At 48.6% G+C, this 25771-nt stretch overlaps 8 protein-coding genes across 13 annotated transcripts; 4 read left to right on the top strand and 4 right to left on the bottom strand.

The window, feature by feature from the left end:
- The first annotated feature begins 17 nt into the window (after nucleotides 1–17).
- Nucleotides 18–1063, top strand: TERG_12079 (uncharacterized protein). Its single transcript, XM_047751091.1, has one exon. The coding sequence runs from the start codon at nucleotides 99–101 to the stop codon at nucleotides 672–674; it is 576 nt and encodes a 191-aa protein (XP_047606120.1). The 5' UTR covers nucleotides 18–98; the 3' UTR covers nucleotides 675–1063.
- A 1912-nt stretch (nucleotides 1064–2975) lies between these two features.
- On the bottom strand, nucleotides 2976–5303 carry TERG_03926 (uncharacterized protein; the record flags this gene model as incomplete). Its single annotated transcript, XM_047748184.1, has 1 exon — nucleotides 2976–5303. One exon carries the CDS (start codon nucleotides 5301–5303, stop codon nucleotides 2976–2978), a length of 2328 nt encoding a protein of 775 aa, XP_047604161.1.
- Nucleotides 5304–6484: 1181 nt separating this feature from the next.
- Nucleotides 6485–6802, top strand: TERG_12080 (uncharacterized protein; the record flags this gene model as incomplete). The annotated part of the gene is made up of 1 exon (XM_047751092.1): nucleotides 6485–6802. One exon carries the CDS (start codon nucleotides 6485–6487, stop codon nucleotides 6800–6802), a length of 318 nt encoding a protein of 105 aa, XP_047606121.1.
- Nucleotides 6803–7440: 638 nt separating this feature from the next.
- TERG_03927 (uncharacterized protein) lies at nucleotides 7441–12571 on the bottom strand (the record flags this gene model as incomplete). The annotated part of the gene is made up of 9 exons (XM_047748185.1): nucleotides 11531–12571; nucleotides 11183–11469; nucleotides 10948–11127; nucleotides 9930–10890; nucleotides 9450–9850; nucleotides 8941–9370; nucleotides 8792–8878; nucleotides 8527–8739; nucleotides 7441–8462 (listed from the first exon to the last, which is right to left on the bottom strand). Exons 1-9 carry the CDS (start codon nucleotides 11805–11807, stop codon nucleotides 7441–7443), a joined length of 3858 nt encoding a protein of 1285 aa, XP_047604162.1. The 5' UTR covers nucleotides 11808–12571.
- Nucleotides 12572–14693, bottom strand: TERG_03928 (uncharacterized protein). Of its 6 annotated transcripts, none has more exons than XM_003234829.2 (5): nucleotides 14305–14693; nucleotides 14060–14230; nucleotides 13203–13997; nucleotides 13039–13138; nucleotides 12660–12979 (listed from the first exon to the last, which is right to left on the bottom strand). In XM_003234829.2, the coding sequence occupies exons 1-5, from the start codon at nucleotides 14567–14569 to the stop codon at nucleotides 12721–12723; spliced, it is 1590 nt and encodes a 529-aa protein (XP_003234877.1). In that variant the 5' UTR covers nucleotides 14570–14693; the 3' UTR covers nucleotides 12660–12720. The 6 variants fall into 6 exon arrangements, with proteins under 6 accessions (XP_047606125.1, XP_003234877.1, XP_047604163.1 ...); XM_047748186.1 differs by having other exon boundaries at nucleotides 14284–14693; XM_047749682.1 differs by having other exon boundaries at nucleotides 12572–12979; nucleotides 14060–14693.
- Nucleotides 14694–15860: 1167 nt separating this feature from the next.
- Nucleotides 15861–17848, top strand: TERG_12081 (uncharacterized protein). Its single transcript, XM_047751093.1, has one exon. It carries the CDS (start codon nucleotides 16279–16281, stop codon nucleotides 16852–16854), a length of 576 nt encoding a protein of 191 aa, XP_047606126.1. The 5' UTR covers nucleotides 15861–16278; the 3' UTR covers nucleotides 16855–17848.
- Nucleotides 17849–19094: 1246 nt separating this feature from the next.
- On the bottom strand, nucleotides 19095–20911 carry TERG_03929 (uncharacterized protein; the record flags this gene model as incomplete). The annotated part of the gene is made up of 4 exons (XM_003234830.1): nucleotides 19095–19717; nucleotides 19806–20402; nucleotides 20474–20702; nucleotides 20786–20911. The coding sequence occupies 4 exons, from the start codon at nucleotides 20909–20911 to the stop codon at nucleotides 19095–19097; spliced, it is 1575 nt and encodes a 524-aa protein (XP_003234878.1).
- A 2017-nt stretch (nucleotides 20912–22928) lies between these two features.
- TERG_12082 (uncharacterized protein) lies at nucleotides 22929–23438 on the top strand. Its single transcript, XM_047751094.1, has one exon. The coding sequence runs from the start codon at nucleotides 22972–22974 to the stop codon at nucleotides 23284–23286; it is 315 nt and encodes a 104-aa protein (XP_047606127.1). The 5' UTR covers nucleotides 22929–22971; the 3' UTR covers nucleotides 23287–23438.
- Nucleotides 23439–25771: the final 2333 nt, after the last annotated feature.

Genomic DNA, 25771 nt, shown 5'->3' on the forward strand with positions numbered 1-25771 from the left:
AGCCTCGAAGGACTCTCGAAGGCCAGGGGCAAGGAGATGCTCCGCCAGACCAGACACATTAACCTCTCTTGGGCGGTTGTTGTCAAAATGTGATACGGATGGGCTTGGTTGGCTGCGGTGGTGTGGTGGTGGTGGTTGTTGTTGTTGCCGCTGATGTTGGCAGGCTTACTTCTGAATATACTCTTCTACCACACAAACAAGTTATATATCATATCTTCACAGATCCAACCATTCTGGGCGTTGAGTCGGTATCAACAAGGCAGATACCCTCCTCTGTGGCCCCAAGCATATCCCATATCAGTATCTCGACTTTATTCCCATCCTCCTCGTCCCCCACTTTGCCTGGGCAGCGTCGGATGCCAACCACACAACTTGACCCAGCATACCTCGCAGTATCCTTGCCTTCCTGTCCCTCTTCTTCCCCAGCCCGATTGGCAAACACGATTATGACCTGGGGCTCAGCCACTTCACCAGACGAATCCTCCACACCCCCTTCATTAGGCAAGAAAAGGGGCGCAAACCGGGATATCCAATACTGGAACGTATCCATGTCTGGTTTGTCGGTCATCGTAGATAGTTCTTCGGAGCTTAATAGTGTCAGCCATGCCATGGATAGAACCACTAGCTTTGCTCCGCTTGTTCGAGCATGCGTTGCAAATTCACAGGCACTATAGGAGGCGATGAACTTATACGGGTTGATGTCCATGCATATTCCTACAGTGGTCGGTATTTCATTCTTTGGAGAAGAACCGACACTGGCATCACCGCTGTCATCTTTGGGTATACTCTGTTGCTTTGTAGGAGTAGTCAAGGGCATTGAGAAGAATCCTCTTTCATGAGACTCTCCTTCGTGAGCCCACGGATCATCAGTGTAGTAAAGATGGTGTTTTCTATAGTTCACCAACGTCTCGCCAGATTCTTTGACAACGATAAGCGAATTGAATCGGCGCTCGTCCTGCGCATCTTCCCCTGTTTTGGCTAGCAGAGATAGCTTATCTTGCAGCGTCGAAGGGCAGATCTCTGGATATCCCACGGCTACCACGGAACCTAACTGTTGAGCAACCATACGCGCCCAGCGAGCCGATGGTCCGGCCTCTGATGGCTCAAGATACGGTCGTACAGCCTTCAGGGATGGAAAGTTATATCCTTATGGATAGGGCATGAGCATGATCATTTGATAACCGGGTATCAGATTTACGAATTGCGCGTGAATCACTCACTCACCACTGAACGCCATCTCAGGTAGAACAAGTAGATCTAGATTTTTCCTCTTGCCGTTGCCTTGAAGCATCCGGTCTAGCTTTCCAACCAGTGCATCAGCTTTTCGGATATTCCCCTCGACATCTGCAAGTCGGGAGCGTAGCTGGAAGGTCGCGATCCTCATTGCCACCAAGCAGGAAAAGTAACAACAGGAATTATTGTAGTACAGAATCAAATGATATGAAGGGCAACAGTGGTCTAGTCGATATCAAATAGTAGATTTATGCATTCATACTCCGTGAAAACTCACTTATCTGCAAAGCTGGTAATGGAAATAAGAGAGCTCTGGGTGATGATATTTGATTAGTCACGTTCCCTTAACCCGCTGGATGGTCATCGCCTCCTGGTGGTTAATTCTCTCTGTTTATCAACAGCAAACCGTTAATTATAACTATTTGATTGCATGAATATATACTGCCCCCGCAAGCTTCTTAAGAAACTAAATGCTTTAACTATATAATGCTACTTCGGATACCACATAGTCACCAGCTATATGTCACAATATTCCCTTTCCAGGAGAACATGCTGTTCGCCATCCATCAGCTTCCAACTTTGGACTACAGGGCTATTCGACGAAGGCTTCAGCATCCATACTATTTTCTCGGTCTGCGGATTCCTTTTGTGCAGAACCCGGAGACGACACAGCGGTCCGTCCGTTTCTATGATGGGACCCCCGTATTGCCAGGCCCTACTGATCCTAAACTTAGTATTTATCCAAACACTGTAGGGAGCCGTGACGACAGCAGCCTGCGGGATATTAAAACCGTCACAGGTACCGTGGACGTGAGATGTTGATGTCAGAACATTTGACATAGATGCTATGCTTCCTTCTTCCTCTGGTTCTGTGACTATGACGTGCAACTGAGTGGTCTGTAAAAAGCTGGCCCGCTGTACGATGCAAATGTGAGAAAATGAGCGTGGAAAAGCCGTAATATTTTGCTGTTGAGGGTTCCCGTCAGCAGATACAAGTAGCCTTAGGCAAATGAGAAAATTGTCGCTATTAAATCCGACGACATAAATCTCATCATTATAGCAAAAGGCGTAGGATCCCCGGTAACGCATTACTTCGGGGCTCCATAGATACCTGCACTTTATTTCTTCCTTGAAATCGAGGATAAAAATCCCCATCGTTGGCTCGTTGGAATATAGAGAACTTCGCTCACAATCAGTCTCGTCGTATATTATCAGTAGATAACGGCCGCATTCTGAAAATGATGCTTTATCGGCTGCAAAGGCAACATCTGATGGAAGAAGTTAGATCAGCTAACTAATTTGACTAGTTAAAACGTCAAAACAAAAGCCTACCATTGATAAATATTGGCCTGCTCCCAGTTCGAAGGTCGGCAATCCAAAACCCCAGCTTTAGAGCCGGGGTTGTCCATGTAACAATTGGAAGTGTCGGATGGAAAGAGCCCTGAAGTCTCAATGATGGAAAATCATTGGGTTCACTGCTGTCTTTGGCAGAATATTGGCAGCTGAATAAAAATGAGCGAACGCTGTTATTTGATTTTCCGACTCTAAGGATTTCAAAGCGTAATGTGCTAGACAATAAGCCATCATCCTGTTCTGGGAAGCAAACTAGTATATATTGGTTGTCCGGAGAAACACAGACAAAGTGTCCACCTGTAAATCGATATTCGAGATGGCGCTCCGAGCCATCGACCAGATCATCATCGAAAACGATGCGCGATGAGTAGTGGCGGGTATTAATCCCATTAGTGTAATATATATAATCTCCCGAGGCAGGTATCTCTACTGAGGTGATTGACTGCAAGGATACCGGAGATATGAAATAAAACTCCCTGGGGAATCCGTAATAGTCTCTCACCCGCCGGCCTATTATCTTTTGTCAGATTATTAGCAAAAGATATACTATGGCATATACGAGGTATGTTAAAGGGGATTACCTTGAAACCCTTCTCACTTTGACACTCTGTGTTTATACAGTAGCGAGAATGAGCACTCCAGGCGACAAGCATAAATCCATACCCACTCCGGCGAACTTCTGCAATGCGAGGGTGGTTATCAGCAGAGAGTATAGAGAATGTATAGTATCCCTCCCTGTGAATTCCCATGATCCAATTATCCCTATCGAAGAATTTCAAGGGCCTTAAGGTGGCATCAAAGGTAGTATACCAAGTTGACTTCCAGGTCCAATTCCCGGGACATTTCCGCCACACACGACCCTTGCTATTGGCAGGTTCAAACGCAAACAATATAGGTTCATTTTCATTGTCACCAAAGAATGCGGTAACCAGGAAAGGAAGGGTATTATCGTAGAAGTTGTCCGATGAAGTGGGTATAATACGACCCGCAAAGCAGTCTAGTATGTGCCTATAGCCCAATGCGACATCCAGCACAACTAGGTTGTAATGAAACACATGCTTTCTTCCAGGCGCTTCTGGAGTCTGTTCCAAGAATGCTAGTAAGCGGCCAGATGTACTGATATCAAGAAGCTTGATGATCCCATTACGAACCCGGTGTGTGGTAGTCACGCCAGCCCCAAAATTATTGCGCACCCAAATGTTGAATCCCTTGCCCTCTGGGCCCATTTGTGCAAAGGCCGTCACAGTACTGTCTGGTGAAAGTGCTGCAGAACTTATATCTGGTAGGAAATCAGTAGAAGATATAGAATGTACCTCAGCTTGGGTTTTCACGTTATAAACGCCGCATGTGTGAACCAAATTGGCATCATTATCGAAACCAAGTGTTTTTCCAGAGTGAGCAGACCGTGGGCCTTGAGAGCCTCTATTTACTTGAAAACATTCGCCAAAAAGATCACCGTCTATGGTGATATTAGGCTGTATGTTCCAGTAATATGTAAAGACCCGGTAATCCTGGTTGTTATCACTAGCCTCTGAGCAGTCAACTAGCTCCTCATATGCGAGGTACCGGCCATCAGGACTAATTGCTAATTGTGCAGTACGGGTAGTTGTTAGGCCCCATTCATACCGTTGGTCCTCAAAAGCGGTCTGCCCGTGGTACTCTGCTATCTTTAAGCCTGTATCCAGCGAGATACAAAGTATTGTCCACTGACGCTCCGATGGAGATGAAACTGTGGCATAACGCGGAGAGGCGTAATAAATGCATTTAGTAGACCGATGAACCTCAATCGGCGCACGCTCGCTGCTCATTTCTTCGAAGAATGAAATTTGCATCCTAGGCTCAAGTGGTGGATATCCGGCCAAATCCTGTCGGAACCTGACAAACGTCGATCTCCGAAAGATATTATCCCTTGGTAAAAAGTTATTCTTTATGTAGTAGATTTCGCCAGGTGACTTTGCGAGTACATCCCCCCAGTCATGCACAAGATGCTGACAAGACTTTGCCCAGGTTTTCAATGAGGAATTAGTCTTCTTTGTGACAAGATAGCGCCCGTTTCCATTGCAGAAAATCAAGACAAGATGTATTATCCGGCTAAGGACAATCCCAAAGCGGCCCCCTGTGCACGAAGCAAGAATCTCAATCCATACCGCACACATTGGCTGGCGTAACAACTCTACTAAATGTGATTCCTCCGTGGGCGTTATGAGGTATTTTACATCACACAGATGTGATGGCCAGTAGAGTGTTGAATATTCCAGAAATCGCCACCAGGGTTGGAATCGGTTAGGTTTCAAGATTCCAGCTCTAGGTCCTCTATGGATCTTGTACTCATGCCTCAAATACTTAGCTTCAGCGATCCCCGTAAGAATAGTGTTCAATATCAGGTTATTAGAAAAATCCGTAGGGATAAACTGTCGTAATATCCCAGGAGCACGGAGCGTTTGTTTGAGGAAGCCATCGTTATCTTTCTCGAAGACACCGTAAGTCCAGAAAGCGGTTTCCTCTTCCAAGTAGGCTTCCAAATCTTTGCCATGCATGATTGCACAGGCTATCGCGAGTTCTTCGTGTCTTAGAGGCCTGAAGGCACCAAGTGCCCATATTATTGCACGGGGCATCGCGAGCGCATGACTTTCTCCGTCTAGTGGTATTATATGAAGGTCATTGAAATCCTCACCGACGTTCTCATCCGCACCCCCGCCGTCATCTTCGTCAGTCATAGCATGAGGTGACCCGTAAGTAATACCGGCGGGCGTCGACACTGATGCATATCGTTAGTAAAATTAAGTTGATCTCGGGATAAGGAGGTTTGGAGAGGTAGGCAGAGACCATCGTCAATGTTCATGCGGTCTATTTGATCTCTGCCGAGCTTTTCTCGGATGAACCGTTCGATCTTCTGCTCATCGACTTTCAGCTGGTTGTATTTGAATACAGTGGACTTCCCTTCCCGCCGTCTTCTTCGCTCTCGGATACGGACGATTTGGATCATGGTCTCAGCCTTGATGTTGCGGTTGAACCCCCATTTGACGAGCCTGCTCAGGTACTGCTTTCGACTGGCATACACAACGAGCAAGTCAAGTCAGCTCAGCGACCACCATGGTAATAGTTGAAGCGAGCTCATGGATCAATCCTATGGCTGCTATAAAATTCCGAGACCGGTTCAAAGGGAGGCGCAGTCTTCGTACGTTGCTTTGAAAGAGTATTTCTCTTCCATGGTCTGCATTAGCGCAGAGATAGAGACGCCCTCTTCGACATAAAGATGACGGATCTTCTTCTTTACAGAGGTCCATTCTTGAGAGGATATCCTCGTAGTTTGCTTGTTGCTGTCAGAGGGGGCTTGGGTAGAGTAGACTATGCCACTCCCTTGATGAAATACCAGGTCAGGAAGACTTGCTGATGGTTGATCTGGACCCTCTAAGTTGTCGAGGCCGACCGTGTTCGGGATGAGCCTGATCATGTCCACTTCCCCAGACAAGGAGCCAGGAGTACAGCTGTGGTCCATCTTTAGCACTGGAGCCAGATGGTCGAGACACTTTTCACAGGGTAGGTTTAAGTGAGAAGTTATTATAGATGGTCTTGGAGTTGCTCTGTGTCTGCTTCATCTTTAGTTAACCGCAGATCGACGGTAACTTAGTTATCCAGAAATCCAGGACGAGCGACTGCGCCTGGGACGACAAGGGTCAACGCTTGATGCCTGCGGTCCACCCAGGCCTTGCAGCAGTCACCCTTTTTATCCAGAGTCACCTCGTTAATTAGCGGCTGATTCGTGGCGGCACAAACAAAAGTTCCATTAGCAGCCACGCAGATGTATCAAGTAAGCACAACGAGTTGGAACTTTCGTTGTGGATTGACTAGCTAGTTAAGTGAACCAATCAGGATATTGGTTAATTGCTTTTGCTGCATGGAACGTTTGGGATCGAGCTTTTGGTGGACGCAGCCAGGCCTCATTCGGACATGCATCTCATCTCAATCTACTTACAATCCACCCTGGGCAATCACCCATCTACTCTTTAGTATCGATCCTATATTAACATGCCCCTCCTCGACAGAAATCCAACATGCGCTCATCTCATGTACTCCTCATTCTATCTTCCTCTGCCTTCATCAAGAAAACATAACAAGTCACTATGGCCGGTACCACGTCTACCAAATCTACTGCTGCCAGGGGCAAAAAGTCAAACCCTTTGGTGCAACCATCAACGTCTTCCGACAGGTATGAAATAACACATGATACAGGGCAGGTTATCAGGGTGCTAATATTCATTTCTTCTTTAGCAAGGAGAAGGCAGACAGTCTCCAACAGTCCATGTTGACTCGCTATATCTATGAAACTCGCTCCAGCGAGCTTCCCGTCTCCGAACGGCTGCACCAAAGGGCAAACACTGCCGCATCATCGAAGGCTACGGACGGCCTGCTCTGACTCGACATCTAGAGCCATCATATCATGGACAGGGAAGCCGTCGATCTATCTTCACGTGGCATGATCATTGACCCTTGAAATCAAAACGGAACTTTGAACGTTCTTCACGAAGGTCGTCTCATTTGGGTATGAACGAGGTGAAAGGCTAGAACTGTTCATGTATGATTGATGAAGGAAAGGATATAAATAGGTTGAAATGGTATAATATAGGCAGTGGAAATTGAATCATGACAAAATAACCCTTGCAACCAACTCTGTTTCGTCCCAATACAAACCACACCAGAACAACAACAAAACGTAGAGTAGCCCTTATGCTGAACGCCTGAATGCTGAAGATCCTAAAAAATGTATGTTGGAGGTCGTGCAGAAAACAAACTGGAGCGTCAAGGATATCAAGCTCAACGCCAAAAAAAAAAAAAAAAAAAAAAAAAGGTAACTTAGTACTGCGGTTCTTTTCCTTTCTCATTGTTCCTTTTCACCCTTTGGGAGGGTGTGATTGGCTTGGTTGCAAGGCCCTTGGCACCAGTGGCCCGTATTCTTTGTTCTGTCCGGGAGAGAGTCCTGCCCAAACCAAGCGGCGAGGAAGGGGCAAGAGCAACGTCGTACCCGTTAACGATTGCACGGGATCCATCAAAGCTAGATTGAGATCCAATGCTTGATCTCCCAAAAAAGGAGCTAGATGGGGAAGAAACAGAGCGGGTAAAGTCTGGAATCTCGTCCCATAGTCGAGCTCCCTGCGACAGGGTATGAGCAGCCAGCCTAGCTGCGGAGAGAAGGAGCTCATCTTCGTCTATGGCAGGTTTCGAAGGCTGAGGAGCCGATGTTGGGGGCTTATTATGTCTAGGTCGGTTACTAGTCATAAGCTCCTCCACCGAAAGCTCGTCTTCCGGGGTGAGTCTGGCTACTTTTGAGCCTCTCTTATGGTGGACATCCAGTTCCTCGATAAGCGCGTCGGCTTTTCGTTTCATGATGTCGGCTTCTATCGAGGCCCGCCTAGCAGCTTCTTTTCGTGCGGCCTTCTTTTCAGCTGCTTGTCTCTTTGCTATTTCTCGCTGAGCTGCCTGGAGTTCACGCGCAAGCTCTCGTTGACGCTGAATCTCACGCTCGGCCCGTTCTTTCTCCTCCGCCTGGCGTCTGGATTCTTCCTGGGCCTCTTTTTGCTTTCGTAGTGCCTCCCTGGCGGCCTCTCGGGCAGCAGCCTCCTGCCTCTCCAATTCTTCTTTCCTGGCCTTCTCCTCCTCAAGCCTCTGGCGCTCTCTTTCCTGTTCTAACTGAAGTGCTTCTTGCTTTTTCTTTTCCTCCTCTGCTGCCTTTTTAGCTTCAGCTTCTTCCCTCTCCTTCGACTTTTCCTCTTCTGCATCTTTCAATTGTTCCAGGGAGGGGCCAGGTTGTATGTCAGTACTTGGCTCCGTTTGGAATGGGTTTGAAGGTTGAGCATTAGACACTGCTGCTTCAGAGTCTGAATGGTGACGGTATTAGTGATAAAAGCACCTCAAAGAGTCCATGGAGAGTAGCAACATTACCGTTAAGTTCAAAGGGAGAGGATGAGAAAGAGAACTTTGCCGAGGAAGGGGGTTCGGGTTCCACTGTCTCGTGATTTCCAGTCAAATCGAGAGACGAAGTTGGCTGGAACATGGTAAAAGGGGATGCGGGCTTGGCCGTTTCGAGGGTTCTGCCTTCATTTGATGGCTGTTCGGTCGCGGACTGAGCTGGCTTTCCTGACGTAAAGATCGAGCCTGTATTGAATTAGTATGCAGATATACCATCGACTAGAGATATTGTACTTACTTTGTCCAAACAAAGGAGGCTTCTGGCCAGTAGAACTCCCAGGGAAAAGAGTAAATAAAGGCTGAGACGGCTTCTTTAGAGTTTCATCTGTACGCTGTTAGAAATGTATATCCATATAGGTTGGGCGTAGTGTAGGTCCAAAGGCTTACCTTGCGGGGGCGAAAATGTTTGCTGAGGTTTCCCAAATGGGGAGTCAACAGATTGGACTTCAGGAGGCTTAGTTTCGGCCGGGGGACCAAAGGGCGAAGGGGATCCGAATAGAGGCTGCTGTGTCCTAGGATCAGCAGGCTTCACTTCAATTGCCGCGGCCGTGTCAGTAGGCGCAGTGGAGGTAAAACTAAACGTTGGAGCAGCTTGAGTAGTTTGCTCTCCTTTTAAAAACCCGTTGGTGCTGGGTGATGAAAAGGATGGTGATCCAAAACCAGACACGGTAGATGTAGGAAACGTTGATGAGAATGTAGGCGGGTTAGAAGTAGCTGTAGCAGAAGGTTCACTTGAATTTTTTATTGTAGCTGTTGGTGAAGAAGATGAGGAGGCTGGAGTTTGAGCCGGGCTTGGCTGTCCAAACTGAACGGTTGGCTAGAAAGAATGACTGTAGTCAGCGTACATGCACACTCAAGAGAGAAAGGGACCAAATGTCAAAGGGTCGCCCATATACCTTAGTATTAGAGTTTTGAGGGACAAAGGGCGAGGCAATGGGAGATAATCGGGAATTAGATGGGGGCCCAAATGGAGAGCTTTGACCGAAAGGTGACGTAGAAACAGCTGGTGACGGTGTGCCGAATGTTGTGACTGGCTTATTAACCGTTTCAAATGGTGACTGCTGCGTTATTTGAAAGGGGTTCGGCTTATCTTCCTCGTCGCTAACGAAAAGGCCCTCTTCGTCCCCTTGTATAGATTGAACGGATGGTTCGTTTTGAAGGAGAGAAGCATCAATCATTTTGTGCCTGATGGCTTGGGAAACACTCATCCCAAGAATGACGGCAGCCAATGATCTTCCGCAGCGTTTTTGCTCAACAAGTCGATAAGAGAAAGTCTGCCGGGAAGATGGCTGGAATACTATTTGCAAATTATTAGAATCACACCAACATTGCAATTTAATCGATATCAAGTGCTTTTGTCGAAGTTGAATACGCACCAACTGAGTCAAGTGGGAGATTAGCCCAGTTCAAATAAAGCTGGCCCTCACTATTAGTTGCGAACTGAAGGTCTTGCTCCTCGCAGAAGGCAATCGTCTGCTCATCATTGTCAAAAGCAAGAGCCGTAGTGAGTTCATCGACCGTCCACTCCTGATTTTTATGCTGCTGCGAGGCAGGTTGTCGGCAGTATGCTTTCCAAATTGACCTAATCGCTGTTTGGCGGACCTGGTTAAAGTACACCTCTGCTACACAAGCCATAAGGTAAGACACGCTCTTCGATTTGACAAGTTTGAAGAATCGGGAATAGAGGCCCTGAGCAAGTGGATTAGGCCGTTTAGCATCTAATGTGCCTTGGTACTCCCAGGTATTTCCTGCAGCTGCAAACATTTCCATGGCCACCTGGACCCGAGGAGACTCCCTTAGTTCACGGGGCCATTTTTGAACTCGAGCTTCAAGATCCGGGCGTTGGTCGTGGATAGAAAATAAGATGTAATAAGCTCTGAACTCAGCCTCATTTGGAAATGTAAGTCTTCCACGATTATCGTCGTAGTAATAAAGCAGCGATAGAAGGGTATTGTTCAGTTGCTCTCGCTCTTGATGATGGTCGAACTGCTCCTGGTTCGTTGGGCTCGATAACAGATGTAGCGACAGAATGTGAAAACGAGCAATCCGTTCGAAGCATTTGACGGCAATTTCGATATCTTGTTTCTGGCTAACTTGTTGGATGGATAAGTCGTTTCGTACTGAACGTGTCCGGTCCCAAACAAATTTGTGCCTCGAACCAAGGGTCTCATCACTGGTAGTAACATGTCGAAGCATATAGTTGATCGTTTGTAACAGTGTTTTAGGGGTACGGATATCTGATGGCAACTGCTCGTCCTTACCAGCAGCTGATCTTCTGAATCGTTTTATCATCTTCCCTTCCATACTGCTAGAGACTCCAGAGTCCGGGTCAACATGCTAATTAAGATCATTAGTTCCTGCCCATACTGTAAAAAGACAACGTGATATGCGAACCTTTTCACATTTATCCACCATTTTTTGGACAATCCTTTCTACTCGTTCGAACTCAGGACACATATCCGTGCAGTTACCTGTTGGAGTGATTGCCTGCTTCAAAGTAGTCGGCTGATCCGGATCAGGCATAATTCCGGCTTTGATAGCTTGTATGCGCTGGCTGGCGCGATCTTGTTTTAGCTACAGTGAAAGTTAGTGGGATGGGAATTCGGCGGGTATATGGAGAAACACTGACCCGTTCATATCGAGTGTTATAGTCTTCGAGATTATCTGCCTGCTTGAATACCGTAGGAGTAGTATCAATGCGTCGCCTTGGATCTCTGGATCGATCAATCGCTCCAAACCCGTGGGTTCCTCCACGTCCTCCACGAGTTTGTCCAGAGTTGGCATGATGATTTCCTCTGCCTCGAGAAACAGGGCCAGATGGCGCGTTAGCTGGTGCATTTGATTTAGGTCCAAACGGGTTGAACGCCTGTTGGCCATTCGTCTGAGCGACAGGGGGATTAGATCCTTTACGAAAGCCTGTAGGAGAGGTTAGTACAATGCGTATGGCTAGTATTCGGCATGTCTAGATTAGTGTTACCTGTGAACCCGCCTCTACCACTATTGTCTCCAGCTTTGAGGTTTCCGTGTGATGAAGTGCCGAAGGGTGACGAGCTAGCACCCCTGCCGCGACCTCCTTTGGCACTCACAGAGTGGCCTTGGTTCGATACATTATTTCCGACAGCAGCAGGTACACCTGAGTCGGATGAATTTGAGGGTCGGTGCCCTCCTCTCGTTGAACGGCCGCGGAAAGGTGTACCCGATCCGCGCTTTGAGCCCGCAGAATTCGTAAGAACAGACTTGTATAAGCTGGACATCTCTAGCACACCGTTCCGGGAGCGGCCTCCTCCCTTTTATGCGCAAAGGGAGAAATATTGCCTAGACAAACATGCCAGGATGAGGTTTATGGCTGGCGGTGATAGCTTCAGTGTATCGTGAAGCAAGGCTAATCCAGATGTGAAAGAAATTGATTATTATCTGTGAGGAAAAACACACTCATTAGCTTATCGCATACTTATCCAGGTTCCATATTTTGATCTCTAGGGTTGCATAAGTCATTCCAAGCTCCATTTCCAAAATGTATCTCCCGTATCCCTCCCCATCTTATATTTCGATTCTGGGCTGTGGCTCCAGTGTCGCGCGGGGAACTAGGACTGAGAGGCTACGAACGAGAGGCTGACGGCGATCTCATCATGCGGCATACGAATGCGTTGTGTGTAAGGAGCTTGCTGGAGCTTGGAGAATGTGATGGTTACGTACTCGGATCTCGTAGACCTGACGCGAGCTAGGAAAGGTGATTTCGAGCTTGAGCTTTCAGTCCGCTAGAAGGAAAAGGGCAGCCGGCGTGGGAGTTCGCGTGCTTTGCAAGGACGAGGGAAATGAGGCTGGCGGTGATCGTCCAGTAAAGCGATACTTGCAGGACTGCGAGCAGGCAACCGTAGATGCTCCAGGCTGCGGTGGTTGAAAGGCGATGCAGGTAACTATTGGGTGTTGCTGCTTTTTTGCGCTTAATCCGTTGGTTAAGAAAGCTCGATATCTATTATTATTAATATATCATGTGATCGACAGGCCAGTCAAGGTCACGTGGACCGCGCTTAATTTACAGCCGCGGGTATTCACTTAAACGTAGCACGAGGACGACACATGTGGATTGAGCGTTTTAACGTTATAACAGGAAAAGGAAGTCTAGATGCGATTGCTATATTCTAGCTACGGGACGGTGAAAGATGCTTAGGCCCAAGCTCCGACCAAACTCATACCGAAAGCACCGAGGAATACAAGAATGCAGGCATACACACGGCGTTTTCCGCGAAGAATACGCCAGCTCTCATCGCTGAGGAAATCCTCGGCTAAGAGCTCAATCAGGGAGGCATATACGAGAAGTCCTGAAGATATGGCATTCATAGTGCCAACCATGATCAGGCCAACCTCAGAGTCAGGGGAGTACAATGTATGGGTAGCCAAACCAATAGCTTGACCGATTGGGGTCCTGTCGTCCAGACACGTTAACCAAGGTCCATTTTCTAAGGGAGATAAGAATCAACTTACGTGCAGCCATAGGCCATAGCCATGAGCCAGGGTTGTATAGCACCCTGTTCCCAATCCAGAGCGGCAATGCGAGAACCGAGAGCCAGTCCCTCGAAACTTTCTAGATAGACCCACAGTTAGTTAATATTGGACCATCTATTCAAAATCTAGGTTGGGAAACTCACGGTGAAAGGCAATTGCAATCAGGAGGACAATGAATGTGCTCCCAATAGAAACGCTTAGTGCCATTCCAATAAAGACGCTGTGGAACAAGATTCCAATCTCAAGAAGAATACATTGCATGAACGCCTTTTGGCGCCTTTGTTCTGGGCTTAGGATGATTGGGAGAAAAGCGCTGCTAGTTCCTTCTTCAGCATCAGCTGCACGCTGTGAAGGTGACTGGCTTAGCTGGCGTCTTACTCCGGCCTCCGTTACTACCCGGGGCTCCTCTTCGTGACGACTGACGCTTCGAGATAGGTCATCCGGGGTATTCATAACTTTTGAGTCATCGCCAGCGGGTTTTGGCGTACTTGATGGCATCTCACGACAGACGATTCTTTCTACATCCCTGCCGCCGCTACATACATGCTGAGCAGGGCTGAATATCATTTCTATAACTGTGACAAAGAACACAGCAGCAAGCGCGATAGCACCAGGCATAGCAGGATAGTCAGTCGTCCAGAAACCAGACAGGCACGGATTTCCAAGCGAAGTGAAAGCCGTGGGCAGCAAATGGACAAACGCGGTGGCGATCAAAACACCGGTTCCAAAGTGCCTGACAGCGAATAAGAAGGACTGCGGGATGTGCAATCGTGGAAATTTGAGAGCTAGCATGGGAAAGCCGCAGGCAAATGAGGATACGAAGAAGATGATGAAAAGGGCGATAACATGCAGAGGTAAGTTATATTCTGCACCATCTACACCGCCGCTTTCGCATGTCGAGCTTCTTTTTGCCTTTTGCCTGGGCAGTTTCGAAGAGGCTGCAAAATGACCCGGTTAGATTGAGATTCGGCTGTGCTAAGGACTGGTGGAGTAAACATACCTGGAGTTCGAAAGACGGCCGCAATGCGGTATACTACAAGTGTAGTAGTAACGGTAGCCATCATCCACCAAAGATGGCTTTGGTAGAGTATGAACCACCGCTTAATAGAATGGGTCCAGGCAGGTGAGTCATGGACAGTAGACGGAGTCTCTTTGGTAGCAGAGCAAAATTCTGTCGAGAGAATTAGACGATATCTACGCAATACAGAACCATGATTGACTAACTACATGGTAAGAACAACTTACCTTCTCGATAGCGAGCGAGTTTTGCATCTGCTAAGGGGGAGTTGGCCGGTGACGGCGTGGTGTCAACAGTCGCCTCGTACGACTCAAACGCTCCTCCAGGACAGGCAAGCGACGAAGACGACAAGTCTCGCCCGCCCCGATGCTGCCTATCGTTGACACGACCATTGAGGTCTTCTCTCTTGGTCAAGTCAGAGGGTAAAAAGGGAGGATTTTGGTTCCAGTCTGGATGGACTAGGTCCTCGTCTGTACGGGATGGGCAATTCATCGTGTCGTTCTGGGGGGGCGGTCGTTCTTTTTTCCTAGAGTCTTGGCCTGACTGAACTTAACAGCAACAAACGGCCACCACGACAGGATATATATATAGCCAGCAATGAGGGGGGTTGTGGGGAGCGTCCGGAAGGGCAGAGCGATAACTCTCTCATCTGACAGCAAAAAATCCTGCCCTTGAGCCATGCGATTCCACTCCGTATCCAGTTCGAAAAGCTTCACCTTTGCCAGAGAAGCGTTTCCGGGAAATGCGCTTGGCAAGGGTACGGGTTCCGGTTCCGCCCGCGAGGATGATTGGCCATGCTGGAGTTTCAGAATGGGAGCTTCCTGTCTCTCAAGGTGTTTTCTTGTCTTGTTCTGGACCTCTTGGGTGCGAACGCCAACGCCTGCGAGGCGTAACGAGACATCCGGCGAATAGAGTACTCCTTGGCCGTCCCGTCTGATGACACACAGTAGATATGCTGACGAAAAAACTGCTCTCTTGTCCCTGCTCCCCTCAGACGAGTGTCTTTCCGTGATAGACGGTCCCCCTCGTCCACCAGCCCAGCACGCGACAGGCAACTAAGCTTTCCCTCGCCACGACAACAAGGTCCATGGGAGGAGACCTTGGTGGTAGCCTTCGCTAGTCCAGGGGCCCTTGATAGCAGAGAGAGAAACCATACGGCTGAGGGTCATCAGACGGAAATGCATGTAAGAAGGCCTGACGACATTGAGGAGGGTCTTTAATCGGGGCCTCTCCGTCCGTCGCTGGTGGCAGAGAGTTACCTTCATGGACAACTCAGCCAGGCAAGGATCTCTCTGCGCGGAGAAGCTCTAGGATGGTCAATCCTCCTGCTGCGCATCAGAGCATCAGCGGAGGGGTTTGGCGTAAAATCGTGACGTCTATACTCACGCCGGAGGGAGGAACCGCACCGCAGTGCCGTAAAAGTCTTTAATGCAAGTCCAATGCTGCATGGTGGAGCTGCAGACGAATGCTGCGTACGTAGTCGGATAGTCGGTGTAGTGTAGACTATGGGCAGTCGCTGCGCTGGACGTTGCTGTCGTCGAGCGACAAGCGCCTGCAGAATAGCCGCCGGGTCACGTTGTATGTCATGTCGTCGTCAACCTCAACGTCGTTGCTCGGCCTTTGCTCTGGGACGACACAACCTCGCAGAAATGCTCACAACAAGGGCTGGGGCTCGCTGCGCACACAGCCAAGCCGTCTATCGGGGGGCGAGAACTGGGACTGTGGGTGTAGCAACGGCGCGAAGCTCTAGGCAAGCGTTCTCGTCGGCTCAAAGGTCGGTTCGGGCCGACTTCCAGTGTTCGCTCGCTCCACCCATGATGCGCTTTTGCAGCTCGACTTCACTCGACCTCACTCGACCTCATCCGCATCCTCGACTTCATCCTAACAGGTATCCCGCCAGCTGGCTGCTGGGCAAACGGTGCGGAGCTGCCGTCAGCATGTTCACGGCCCCGTCAGAGCCCCCTATTCCGTTTGCTGTCGATAATCTGCAATATTGCATTTTGTCCTGATTCACTCTCCTCAACGGCAGAGGAACGGCTTACAATTCAAGGAAGATGCGTCGCCAGGTTGCAACTACGGATAACTGCAGAGCTGGCTTTCTAATGAGACTGCATGGCCATGGTTTTCATATTAAATAATCCTGCTCTCCCGAGTCTCCGCGTCCATCAAATGACGCTATATATTTCGACTGTGGCTTGATTATGGGACAGGCCAGAGTGCGGTGCAACCTCATCCCGCGATTTTCAACGGGACTCTTTTCATATAAAAACAAATATCATTTAAGTCAGTCGGTATACAGATACTCTGCAAAAAAGGAGCTCATCTATACATACACTTTGTATGGTGTTATGCTTTTTCCCTGCCCTGCAGTGAGTTGTTGTAACAACTGCAAGGAAGACGTGCTTGTTTCCGATGTGCATAGAGTCACTCAATCCCAGATAAAAAAGACGTCCCTGCAAGAACTCTCTGCAATAGTCGGCTCCCATCCGGATCTCTGCCAGTCCCTCGGGTTCCTTCGAGTTTGTCCTTACCTTTTCGACTTGCTCGATTTGGACACTGCATCAACCCAGTCACCAACACGCCCACAAAATCTAATCGGCACGTTAATTGGCAGATTATCAAAATGCCCAGCCACCGAAGCTGTTTACTTTTTATTTTTCCCTATTCTCTATGGCCTTCTATTCAAGTTCTTCCCCTCTTCCCCCTCACTCTTTCTTCACTGGTCCAACTTTTTTTTACTTTTGAGTCTTCCGGTTTGTTCCCCCCTCCATTCTTGATCACTGACCCCAGCTATGAAGACATCACGGGGGAAGAAAGAAGCTTGCTACACGACCGCTACATGCGTTTCCAGTTACACCATTATCCGTACCACACAGATACCAGGGAACACGCGGGCTGTCGATGCATCCAGGCTGGTGCAGCTCTGGGGAAGCTAGCTAATACTGGGCTTTTTATTGGCTTGACCTAGACTACATAACTGCATCAATCCTCTGTTTTCCTCGTTAAAGCACAGCTTTCGACCCGCTTCTTTATCTCAACTTGCACCAACAATGCAAGTAATACCTGGCCTCATGATAGGTAGATGCAGCAGCCATATTTTTTTCACCTGGCTTCAAGTTGCTGTCCATTGCAAGCGCATAAAAGTTTAAAACAACATCCCTGACACGCACATATACACGCAGCTCGCAGCAAGTTGATCTATCGCGGCACACTCAGCCCGTGGAAACAACAGACCTGGGAATATCAGAACTTCCCCGAGTGGTCGATCTTAGTTGATCCGGTTAACCTCCTCATCACGGTGAGTTTCCGGAGGTCAGGGCTGGCTTTTATTCAATGAGCCACAAACGCCCCTTCCCCTCTTCCACTCCCCCCTCTATTCACTCGCATCTCTTTTCGCCATCCCCGTTGGAATGGGGAAAAAACGGATGCCCGTCAATAATGCAAGTACCCTGATCAAAAGAAGGATATGTGGGTTGATTTGTATACATATGTACATACCCTCATATGCTCCCTGGAAGCAAGGCTTTTTCTGGCCCACAGCAGAACCGGGAGTTTGCTGCGTAGGCGAGAGACGGCTGGGCAGATTTGCTGCTGCAGCTTTTGCCCCCACCAACGTCAATATGAGAACGAATATGCATTATCAGAGAATCATTATGGCAGTTCGTATCGGGTTCTGGGTAATATTTTTTGCCTTAACACTCAGGCAATCTGCCAAATCTCGGAGTACTCCGTCTCTTATCATTCTCCCATGCTCTCCGCTACTTTTTGTCCAAGTAGCCTAGACACTCTTGTTTCAACGGGGATTTTTTTTTTTTTTTTTTTTTTTTTTTTTTGCCTCGATGTGTTGGCAATAATGCAAAACAAAATTTTTTTTTGGAAAAGCAGGAAGTACCTGCCCTAAAATCAACGGACATCCTTACATCCCCTTCGAGCTGTTTCATGAACTTCAAGGGTATCGACCTTGTTACGTGTGCGTACGCCTATCAAGATATTTGCCTTTTCCGCTTGGTAATATCTCTACGAGCCTTGTATCAAGGAGAGAAAATTTCATTTTGCCGTCTAACGTGGGATAGTGATATACGAAGAAAAAAGTACTAACGTACAGAGTAACAAGGCGGAGAATATCCAAGGTATTAGTCTTCGAAACGTGTTACATGGTACCTGCTTTACAGCGTAATTGAAAAGACAAGGGACAGGAGAGATTGATATAACCCAAATCCATTGATGAATAAATAGTATGAGCCATTGTCGAAAAGCATCAAAAAACCAGGCCGCCAGTAAATACACCACTCCAATAGGTAATGAACCACTTCCCACTATCCCATTCCCTTCCCTTCTTCCCTCCCTTTCACACCATATAAATCAGTAGTCAGTTAACCATCCGGCATAAATACTGGGTATATGCCCTCTCTCCAGAACGTTCTCGTTTTTCGCCACCTCCTTTTTTTTAAGCTCGCTCGCAAAGACCACGCAACGTAGATAGTAGATATCCGCCAGCCTCCCTTTTTCAATCCAAATTTTGTTGTCAGTCAAGGACATCGTCTGTATGACGACGATGATTGACGATGACGATGCATTGCAAGACGGCAAAGCGGAACAAAAACAAAAAAAAAAAAAAAAAAAATGAACCACGAGGAAACAAAATATGGTAAAATAAAAGTAACGCACGAGATCAATTAAGTAGCCTCATGAGTTCAAGAGTCAAGATATCCAAGAAAGATAACCATGAAAAAAGAAAAAAGCGAGCCGAGAGAGCTCAAGCCATACATACATACACCTCACTTGGGCGAGTTAAGTAAATAGGGACAAATAAAGAAAATAAGAAAAAAGGGAAAATACAATAAAAGGTGAACCGGGCGACGGAAGGAAAATAATGCGATAATAATCTCGGCCGGCTTGAAAGGCCGGATCCCCGTGCCCCCTTTTTTCCGCAGTGGAATAGATGGCCTTATTCGAGAATCAGATTGAGAATTGAACTGTCATTGACCATTTGCTTGTTGGTTCTTTGATCGTTTATTTAAATCGTGCAACTGGGCCGGGATTCCTGGCTGCTTTGTGGTAGTAGTTGGTGTGTCATTGGTCCGGCATTGAAGGGGTTGTTGTCCATTGAGATATAATCGAAGGACTGATGTCTTGAGCCATGTGGTTCAGGAATAGGGAGGCCGTGAGTCGGCTGGAGAGCGGAGTTGGGGGCTTCGGAAGTGACCATAGGAGGAGCGAGGATCTGCTGAGGAACGAGGTGGTTTGTGTTGTATTCTACGGGGCTGTATAGGGGTTGCTGGAAGGAGGACCAGTGATGGCTGTCTCTGATGGTGTTGTTGATGTGCTCGTCGACGGGGGAGGTGGCGAACTCGGGCTGGGAGAAGTACTCGATAGTTTGGTCAGCCGGGGGCTTGCTCTCCATGTTGCTGAAGTCGGCCAGGTTAGGGGTGCGGAAGAGGTGAGGTGGTTTGTGGTCACGGACGAGGGACTGTCTCTTGGGTGCGTGGGAAGGTGAGAGGGTCGAGTATTTGGCTTCCATTGCCTTGCGGGATTCTTCTGTGAGGGCTGAGTTCTGACCGCCATCGCTCATTGCTTCGGAGTCTCGTTCGGCTTTGGTGTTTGCATCTCTGTTGACGACGTATACGACGGCATTGGCATCTATACCCCCTTTTACGTTAGCCACTGTGATACCCAAGGGGTATACGTATATACACAGATGTGGGTGTGGAAATATGTATATGCCTACCTGCTTCGCCCCTTTCGTAACACTCTTCCGCCCTTCGGACCTTGTAGATCTCGTCTAGGATGTCAAGCCTCTCTCGTGGTTTTATCTGTCTCTGAGCATCTCGTCCGGCCTCTTCTAGCTTGTCAGCAGTGATACCATGTGTTTTTCCTAGCTTGCGGAAGATATGGACAAGCAGGCGTATCCGTTCTGGCCTCTTCAGGTGGTCTGGTTCTCGGTGGATAACGCCGGCTGGCCACCAGTCCGGCTTGGTCTTCTCTGGGTCACCTTTTTCGCCTGGAGCTCCTCGTCCGCCGTTATATGGGTGCTTGACTTGCTTGCGTGGCTCGATAATCTTGATATATGCCTTTGCTACCTGACGGCAGTTGATCTGCTGGAAGGCCCTGAACGCTGACTCGTAGTATGCCTCGATCTTCTCTTCGTTTCCAATCTCAAGGGGGACCATCTCCACAGCCTCCATCTCATTGACCTGCTCCTCTGGCTCAATGGCAGCCTGGTGGTGAATCATCTCTCGACGACGCTTCTTGGGGAAAGCTGGGTTAGGGAAGACATCTACTTCCTGGGCCATGGGCCACTGTCTTCCTTGGTATGAGTCGTCTCCTGATGACATGATAAGCATAAGATGCAGAGAAAAAAAGAGGATAAGGGAGTCTGGATAGGCAGCCACCAACCGGCAAAGATAGGTGATCTATCAAGAGCCTTGATACCAGTGGCCCGTTCAAACCAATGTTTGAATTCCGAAGTAAAGACGGGCCCGTTGAACTTTTCGAGCAGAGAAGAATGGAATTTGAGCTGGCCTGACCAGTCGATACCGACCAGGGCAAAGTGAGGATATGGCACCCTGAGAGAGTTGGTGGTGCTAGTAGTAGTTGTAGCTACTGGAGTACCGGCTATCACGGGCTTTGTCGAGTCCACCAATGTTAGCCGAATTGAACGGAATTCCCAAGGTCACACCAGAATTTGATATCAGACTGTTCACTTACCGGCATTGTGTTCCATGAAGGATACTCCTCGACTCCCTGAGCCTGAGCCTGGCAGTGCATGGGAGAATACTGGTCCATCCCTTTCATGTTGACACGGGGACGACCGGCCTCGGTGTTGACTACCATTGTGAGTAGTCTGAAAAAGGGGCTCACTCGAGGTGAACCACTTAAATTACCCTTTGCTGGTGTATGAGATGCAGAGAGTGGATAGATATGCCTGACTGAATCTTTCTCCGCTCCCTAGCCCAGAGAAAGATTTGAGAAGGGGGGATTTTTTAAAAAAAAATAAAAAAAAGGAGTGCAAAGAGCAAGAGAGTGAAAGATGTGGCTTGGTGCTGATATATCAGGATCTATACTGCTGGCACACCGTGAGTAAAGAGCAGGAGGAGACGTTGGAGATACTGATATGGTGGATATCAAAATGACGCCGTTGTGGTTGAATTGAAAGGAGGGATTGGAATGTTGACGATGTATGATCAACAACGGAAGATATCAACCAAGGACGGCAATGCTGGTGCTATGTTCAAGCGTATGTATGTATGTATAGATATCAGAGCAGTGGTTCCTCAGGATGGAGAGGATGGTAATAGGCCAGGAGATGGGCAAAGGGTGGCTGGCAGGATATATATGGACGAAGTAATTATACGCCAAAAAAAGAAAAGGACGGGCCTTTCGTCTGGAGGGGTTCTTCTGGCTGGATGCAGAGGGAATCAAGATGCGATCGGGATCAGAAGATAAGGCCGTCCTTTAAAGGTCTATGATAAATATATTGGTTCTTCGAACGTGCGGATGGCAAGGTGCAAAAAAGCAAGCAGGCCAGCCCAAGCAAAAAGCAAAGAAGGACAGGCAGAGGAGAGAGAGTCTAACACAACAATGATGAGGACGAAAGAAAAAATGAAGATTATGAGGACGAGGAAGAATAAGGAAGAAGCAGAAGCAGAGGTACCTTTTCTTTTTTGATACTGATCCACAGACATACATAAATAGTGTTACAGACCACCCAACGCACTGCAGGGCCCCTCGAGAATTTACAACCTCTTGCAGACTGTGCATAAAACTGAATACCCCACAGTCACCAAGGGCCATCCTGTGGTGGCTTGCGCTGCTTCTTTTTTGCTTTGGGCCTATTTTGCGTGTTTCTTTGCTTTTCTCGCTGGCGGTTTTGGGTGGTGCTGGGCCTGCGTGCTGCTGCTGGTGCACGCTGCTTCGACCCAGCATACACACATACTTAACAACTTACTTACATGCTTCTGTAGCTAAAAGAGAGTATAACAGGGTTTTCCGAGAGTAATTCAATCACATGGAACCAATATGTCGATCACGATGAAGGCGGGTTGGTGCTTTTTGATGTGCGTTCCACCGTACGTTTGCCCCAAACTTAGGGGGCTGAGAGGGAGCTGGCAGACGGTTAAGGGGGGGGAGAAGGGAGGACAGCCGCCGCGAGGGCCAGAGACAGCCCAGGTATACACATATAACTCTGTACAGAGAAGAGGCCCTTTGAACACACGGACGGCGAGGCGAGGGCGAGACAAGAGACCGCGCGGGCGAGAGACAGGCTTACAGTTTGCGTCTTACACAGCGAGTCCCTTCGGACTTCTACTGGCTTGGAGGCCAGCGGATGGCCCACCCCATGTCTGTGCGTATATTTATATATCGCCTTGAAGAGCCTTTGCGAAAAAGGGGAGACGACGGAGTTGCAAAAACACGAAAAAGCAACAAGATGCAAAAAAGGATAGAGGAAAAAGCAACGGCCAGGAAGAAGAAAGAGAGCAGAAAGCCGAAAAAGCAACGGGCACAGCCCAGGGAGGCAGCAAGAAGAAGCAGAGGCAGCGAGAAAGAGTGAGAGAGTGTGAGAGAGAGAGGGAAGATGGGCCCTAAGTCATGGAGGGACGCTGGAAGACGCAGATGAAGCCAGACGGGAGCCCACCGGCAGCAGAGTGATAGGCTTGCATCCGCCTTCCACCCGGGTCAACACAGCGAAAGCGAGGAGCTACAAGAGAGAGAGAGAGCTAAGTTAGCTTATCTCGCGCGAGTACCACTATCGAAATCTCTAGGCAAGCAAGTACATCTATCGGGTTACCGTGGATGGAGACCGCTGACTCGAGCGTTGGGACGTCTCCCCCCCGTCCGCCGGTGGTCCGGTCAAACGTCAACATCCCCTCGATCGGGAGGCGGCAAAGTGAACCATGGCCCTGCAGGAGAGTAGTCTCTTTTCTCTTCAGCGTGTATACTTGCTGCTCGTCGTACCTTTGCTCCAGGATCCAGTTCAGCTGTGGCAAGGGGGAAGCAAGCTGGTAACTGCAGCAAGATATACACCGGCGAGTACCCGTCAGTCTGGATCAATAAAGGGACGGATTCTCAAGCCGCAGGCCCGGATAAGAAGAAAGAGATTGGCTTTTTTTCTTGCCCTTTCTCTGGCCGTCTGCTCTTCTCTTGTCGCTTTCTCAGGGTTTAGGGCAAAGCAGACTGACGCAGCGAGAAGACGAAAAAGGACGACTTGAAGTTACCCAAAATAAAAAAGGGGCAAAAGCAAACATGCGGATTTCGGTGGGAAAAGCAGCAACGCCTGCTGTTCTGACCAGTGCTGGTGCGATAGTCTCTCGCCTTGCCCTAATCTGGCCATTTCAGCAGGCCCAGGGATGCGCGGAATCTCGATGATGAACCAACTGGACGGGAACATTTGGCTGCAAGGTTGAGATCGCGGAATCTGGGGTCCCTGAGCCGCCGGCCTCTCAGTGGTGCATTCTCCTGGGCTGTGGGCGCCCTCTTAACCGAACTGGTTTTAATCTTCGTTTCGTTTCTTTTTTCCCCTGGCCCATTGGTGTTTTGCTTGAGCTGCTTGGGTGGTGTTTTTTTTTTTTTTTTGCGAGTTTAACTGCCGTTTAAGTGACTCTCTCATTTTGCCCCAAAAGTCATAGTCATGATAGTTTGCTAAACCTGATGCCGGGCCAGGGTCCAATCAGCGGCGGTGGCCGGCCGATGTGATGAGTAGAGCTCCCTCTAAGAAGTCCCTGGGATGGATGCAAGTACATACATAGCTAACTGACTGACTCTGACTAGCTTAACTCGAACTGCTTTGCTTCGACATGGGCAGGGAGGCTTTGGTCCTCTTTTTTGCAAACACCGTCATCCTCGGTCTCTTAACCAAGTATTTACTTGCTTGACATGGATGTTACGAAAAAGCAGGCATATCCCATCCATCAAACACATTATTATACATATTTTTATATGTCCGTACCTGTTGTTGGCAGGGAGGTTTATTTCAATATGTATATATATATATATATGTATATGTATGTACGATGATTCCATAACTGTGGCGCGGGCGAGATTATGGCTGAGCAGGGCTCGGAGTCGCCTGCGGTGGTACAGAAGGTGTGCATCGCGGAGATACTGACAGAGTATGAGGCTGCTGGCACGGAGTTATACTGGAGAGAGCGCACGGCTCGTCCCGCCGTTGGAGCCAGGCGTTCCAGAACCAGAAGAGGGAATATCAACACCCCGATCTCACACGGCACGGGGAGAGAAGGGAGGGAGGGGATGGGGAGGGCCCGGCATCTGTCCTTTTTCCAAGGTGATCAGACGGGCACAGTGGAGAAGACAAGACAGACAGAAAGACAAGAAAGGGTCGGCCAAAGACGATACGACGATGACCCTTTTTTCTTTCTTCCACGGTGGAGCGAAGGGGGGGGCTGACAACCTTCCAGGGCTTTGGGATAACCTCCTAACGACTAAAGGGGGATCTGACCCATCAATGGAGAGGGAACAGACCGATGTTTAATGCAGGCAGCTGGGGAATTGCATCTGCTAGTTACAACTACTATGTAACGAACACTAACTAAAACAACATCACACATATTAGGGACGGTGGAGATGGGTTTTGGCCCTGGCTTCTGGCTTCTTTTTTGTCTTTTCCTCTCCTCTGACAGGCGCAGGCACAGGCACACGCCAACGAGGAGCCATATCCAGGCGGTTTTAAGCTGCGTTGTCTTGATATTCTCAAGCAAGGGGGTGGCAAGCCAGTTACATATGCACACAGCACTTCTCCCCCATCACTGCTGCTCGCCTTCGCGGAGTTACATATACACTCAACCTTACGGACTATCATCCCAACTCGACTCCGTACTCTGCTGAAGAATGAGTGAGCATCGGGTCAGCCCTCCATGTTGCGGTGGGTGCCTTCGCCAAGTTCGACCTCTCTTCGGCCGCGACTATTTGCTACTGCAAAGCCCGCTCACCCCCCTTACCAAAAGCCTAAAGCCAGTTAAAGCTCTATAGCTGATTCGTTAGTTAAACGTCTAACAGACGAACCTGCTCACACATCCTCTCTTTTTTGCACATTTACGCTTCTCGGGTGACTTGCTCCCTAGGGGGGGTGGAGGACCTCAATCGATGAACTCGGGAGGCAAATTGGAGGATGCTCCCCCCAAAGGGTCTGATCGAGCTGGCCCATGGTAGATTAAGAGATATACCCGTCGCCATCGTCCAGAAGCAGGGCAGGAATCTCAGCTCAACTTCACTCTCGCCGTCCTTCTCCGTCCTGCTGCGTGAGCCTTTCCTATCGCCCCACAGACAGCCAGACAGCCAGAGAGAGACAGATGCAACTGAGCCAAAAAGAAAACTGTAACGAGAGCCTGCACCCACTCGGAATCTCGAGCTGAATCGAATCGTGCATCATCTACTGCAGCATCAAATGCAGGTGCAAGGAGCTTTTTGCTCAAAATTGTCCCCATTTTCAGGACTCCTTGAAACCGGCTCTGCTGGGAGGGTACTTACATACGAGGGAGGTGAATCTCAATTTTTTTTTTTTTTTTTTTTTTACACACTCTAACCTTCTCCCGCAGAATACATGTGTCTACCTTGAGATATATCGACACGAATGTTAATGAGCTGGCATGTCGATTTGACCCTTGCATGGGGGGATATGTAGAGAGATAGAGGGAATGTTGGCTTGGGTTCCGAGATTTCAAGGGAACCTGATGCTTA

The sequence above is a fragment of the Trichophyton rubrum genome, assembly GCF_000151425.1.
Source record: "Trichophyton rubrum CBS 118892 genomic scaffold supercont2.4, whole genome shotgun sequence".
Classification (NCBI taxonomy): Eukaryota; Fungi; Ascomycota; class Eurotiomycetes; order Onygenales; family Arthrodermataceae; genus Trichophyton; species Trichophyton rubrum.